General features: G+C 33.5%; 1 protein-coding gene across 1 annotated transcript in view; it reads right to left on the bottom strand.

Annotated features, from left to right (window-relative positions):
- LOTGIDRAFT_175124 (hypothetical protein) overlaps nucleotides 1-4,312 on the bottom strand; it is a gene marked incomplete at both ends in the record, with an annotated part of 20,090 nt that overhangs the window by 5,712 nt on the left and 10,066 nt on the right. The window contains 4 exons of the mRNA XM_009055463.1: nucleotides 2,257-2,326; nucleotides 2,542-2,663; nucleotides 3,233-3,373; nucleotides 3,774-3,849. Coding sequence (XP_009053711.1) covers nucleotides 2,257-2,326; nucleotides 2,542-2,663; nucleotides 3,233-3,373; nucleotides 3,774-3,849 — 409 coding nt within the window. The remainder of the gene's footprint in view (nucleotides 1-2,256; nucleotides 2,327-2,541; nucleotides 2,664-3,232; nucleotides 3,374-3,773; nucleotides 3,850-4,312) is intronic.

Raw genomic sequence — 4,312 nt, 5'->3', positions numbered from 1 at the left:
ACTAATGAAATGAAACAGAGTTTTCTATCCTACTGTTCTGTATTTTATTGGACTAATGAAATGAAATGGAGTTTTATATCCTACTGTTCTATATCTTATTGGACTAATGAAATGAAATGGAGTTTTATATCCTACTGTTCTGTATCTTATTGGACTAATGAAATGAAATAGAGTTTTATATCCTACTGTTCTGTATCTTATTGTACTAATGAAATGAATTAGAGTTTTATATCCTACTGTTCTGTATCTTATTGGACTAATGAAATGAAATTTTACATCTTACTGTTCTGTATCTTATTGGACTAATGAAATGAAAGAGTTTTATATCCTACTGTTCTGTAACTCATTGACTTATGAAATGAAATAATTTGAAAAGTAAAGAATACCTACATGTTCATATAAAAGAATATATAGCCAGTTTTCTCTCGTTTTTCACAAACTTCACTTTCAGTTAGAGTTGTAACTCTTGAGTCATCGAAACTCATCCATGATTTCTTCTTGATGTCAAACACGTCACTAATATAATGACCTAATAAAATAAACATAGATCCCCGTAATGTGAGTCAAATTAATCAGTCTGAACAGTTCAACCCTTCAATGTGAGTCAAATTAATCAGTCTGAAGAGTTCAACCCCTCAATGTGAGTCAAATTAATCAGTCTGAACAGTTCAACCCCTCAATGTCAGTCAAATTAATCAGTCTGAAGAGTTCAACCCCGCAATGTGAGTCAAATTAATCAGTCTGAAGAGTTCAACCCCGCAATGTGAGTCAAATTAATCAGTCTGAAGAGTTCAACCCCTCAATGTGAGTCAAATTAATCAGTCTGAAGAGTTCAACCCGTAATGTGAGTCAAATTAATCAGTCTGAAGAGTTCAACCCCTCAATGTGAGTCAAATTAATCAGTCTGAAGAGTTCAACCCCTCAATGTGAGTCAAATTAATCAGTCTGAAGAGTTCAACCCCTCAATGTGAGTCAAATTAATCAGTCTGAAGAGTTCAACCCCTCAATGTGAGTCAAATTAATCAGTCTGAAGAGTTCAACCCCTCAATGTGAGTCAAATTAATCAGTCTGAACAGTTCAACCCTTCAATGTGAGTCAAATTAATCAGTCTGAACAGTTCAACCCCTCAATGTGAGTCAAATTAATCAGTCTGAAGAGTTCAACCCCTCAATGTGAGTCAAATTAATCAGTCTGAACAGTTCAACCCCTCAATGTGAGTCAAATTAATCAGTCTGAAGAGTTCAACCCTTCAATGTGAGTCAAATTAATCAGTCTGAACAGTTCAACCCCTCAATGTGAGTCAAATTAATCAGTCTGAAGAGTTCAACCCCTCAATGTGAGTCAAATTAATCAGTCTGAACAGTTCAACCCCTCAATGTGAGTCAAATTAATCAGTCTGAAGAGTTCAACCCCACAATGTGAGTCAAATTAATCAGTCTGAAGAGTTCAACCCCGCAATGTGAGTCAAATTAATCAGTCTGAACAGTTCAACCACGCAATGTGAGTCAAATTAATCAGTCTGAACAGTTCAACCATGAACGAAACAACTAGTCACTGATAACTAGCGATCACTCGTCGCATAGCCAGTCAGACTGTTGATTGTTCATTATTTAACAATATTTATGAAGAGGCTGTTACCATAGCAGTTGTTTCTACTGTAACATTACTCTCTATGTGGAACAATAAACAGTATGAAATATGATACATACTAAATAGAATGACAGCTTATCAGGATTATATCTTTACAGAAAATCCCCAAGTTAGAGCATGAACTAATTAATTTATACGCATTGAATGCAGATTTTTTTTCCAAATCTTCAGATTTTTCCTGACCTGTACACATCCTGAACGTGGGTCCATGTCCAACATCTGAGTCATCATATTATAATCTGAACGACTAGACGCTTTTTCATCTCAGCCCCGCTTACCTGCATCACTGACAGGGGGAAACCGGGTTGAAAAATCCAAAGGCATTATCTTGACCTATGACGGGATTGAACTCTGGACCTTCTGGTTAGCGAGCAAGCGTCTAACTCACTGACAGGGGAAACTGGGTTGAAACATCTGAAGGTATTATCTCAACCTATGTCAGGATTGAACTCTTGATGTTCATTTTAGCGAGCAAGCGTCTAAATCAGTGAGCCACCTTGGCTCCCGACCACTTTTCAGAGATGAAGATAGAGTTTGTAAGTAGTTTGTGTGTGTAGTACACAGGGCCAAGAAGAATACAGTATAGTAATAATAAGATTCACTAACCTGTTTCAGACGATGACCCAATATGATTAACTATACTAACTAATCGAAAATTACTACAACTCCAATTATTCTGTTTAAAAAAGGACAAAATCTTCTAAGATGGTTAACCAAAAATTTTTAATGTTTTTATTTTTTGTGGGTTATTTCATTCAAGATATATCTTTCTACTTTCTCTTATCATTGTGCAAACATCTTCGACCTTCCGAACTGTATCATTATAATATTATGGTTATAACTGGGATAAAACCAGATAGGCTGATAGGTTTTCACGGTTAGATATTTTACCTCTGTATAAAATTTCTCACTACAGTAGTCTGAAGGTTGATGAGCACCATTTTCTGCCGACAACAAAAAATTATCTTTTTCACCAAACAAATTTTCTTTGTCTTCTTGACATCGTAAATCAACTGAAAAAATAATTTAGAATATATCATCAAACATAATTTCTTCTGTCATTAGTAGGAAAATTTGATGATATTTTTAATGAATTTTCTCAGTTTGGTTTAAAAACTTGTTAATTTATTGTGAAATAGAACAGGAAACACCACTCTATATTACAATAAAATTTCACAAAAATCCAACCTTATGTTATTTTAATTAACAACACTTAATAGAGGAATCCTGCAAATATTCATTATATAGCTAAACTACTTCTAAAATATACTATTTATATCTATGTATCTTCTTAATTAAACTGAATTTGATTTAAAAGAGTTAATTAAAAATGGAAGGTAATTTGTTATTATAGGGGGGTAAGAATTAATCGTGCCATTACATCACAATTATTTTTATCCAATGCAATGCATCAATAAGAAGGAAAGAATGGCGGTTCATCGATTCATCGGTGAATCGTTGCAGCCCTACTACAATTCATATTATGAATCCTGAACATGCAATTTTAACCAATGGTTTGACTCCAAAGTCTCGTAAATCCTTTATATTTCAAGCCTTTTAGTATATAATAATACGAACTTACCGTCCTGACTAGAGTTAGATTGAAATGATTCATCCTGATACATTAAGTCACGTTCGGCTTGTAATAAACTCTGCTGTATTGCCAGATCAATTCTTTCATCTTCCGTTAGTTTAGCCAATTCTTTATCACCTTCCTCTAAATCTGTAGAAATTTCGTTCATTATTAGTTATTAGGAATGCAAGAATAATCCAATCAATTTGTTTGATTTTTAAAAAAGAAACAGAACTGAAATAAATGGAGTTTTACAACTACTCTTCTACACCTTATTGGGTTAATTAAGATAGTCAACGCCATGCAGTGTGCAATGAGGGAAATTTTGCCACAACAGCGGCATTAGCCTACTCTTTTTTCGATTTCCAACTTTAGAGGGATCTTTAACATGCACAGCCTTTAGCACACAGAGCCTCGGTTTATTGTCCCATTCGAACGACTAGAGGTTTTTTTCATGTCAGCCCCTCTTACCTACATCATTAACAGGGGTTTAAAAATATGAATGTATTATTTTGAGGTATACTGGAAATTTAGAGTAAAATAAAGTTACCTATTGAATTGTGTTTCTGTCGTTCATCTTGAAGGCTCATTTCTAAAACTTTCTCTAGTTCATCTTCTTCTTCTTTCTAAAACAAACAATTTTAATAAAAAATAGAAATAAAGAGGAAAATAAACCAGTCAGATAGGGTACAGTCAAGAGCAGAGATGTCTCTCTCAATTATTATTCGACTATTGATTGATAGTCTGATGTCGATTATTGATCTCAATTTGGTCATCGTTACCCAGTCCTACCCCGAGTCACAAATATCTTAGGTTGACTATAATCATTTCAATAAATAATGAAATGAATACCTCGACTATAACTCAATAAATAATGAAATGAATACCTCGCACTATAACTCAATAAATAATGAAATAAATACCTCGACTGTAACTCAATAAATAATGAAATGAATACCTTGACTATAACTCAATAAATAATGAAATGAATACCTGCACTATAACTCAATAAATAATGAAATAAATACCTCGACTATAACTCAATAAATAATGAAATGAATACCTTGACTATAACTCAATAAATAATGA

This window comes from Lottia gigantea (genome assembly GCF_000327385.1).
Source record: "Lottia gigantea unplaced genomic scaffold LOTGIsca_242, whole genome shotgun sequence".
Taxonomy (NCBI): Eukaryota; Metazoa; Mollusca; class Gastropoda; family Lottiidae; genus Lottia; species Lottia gigantea.
This window is presented reverse-complemented; position numbering and strand designations above follow the sequence as displayed.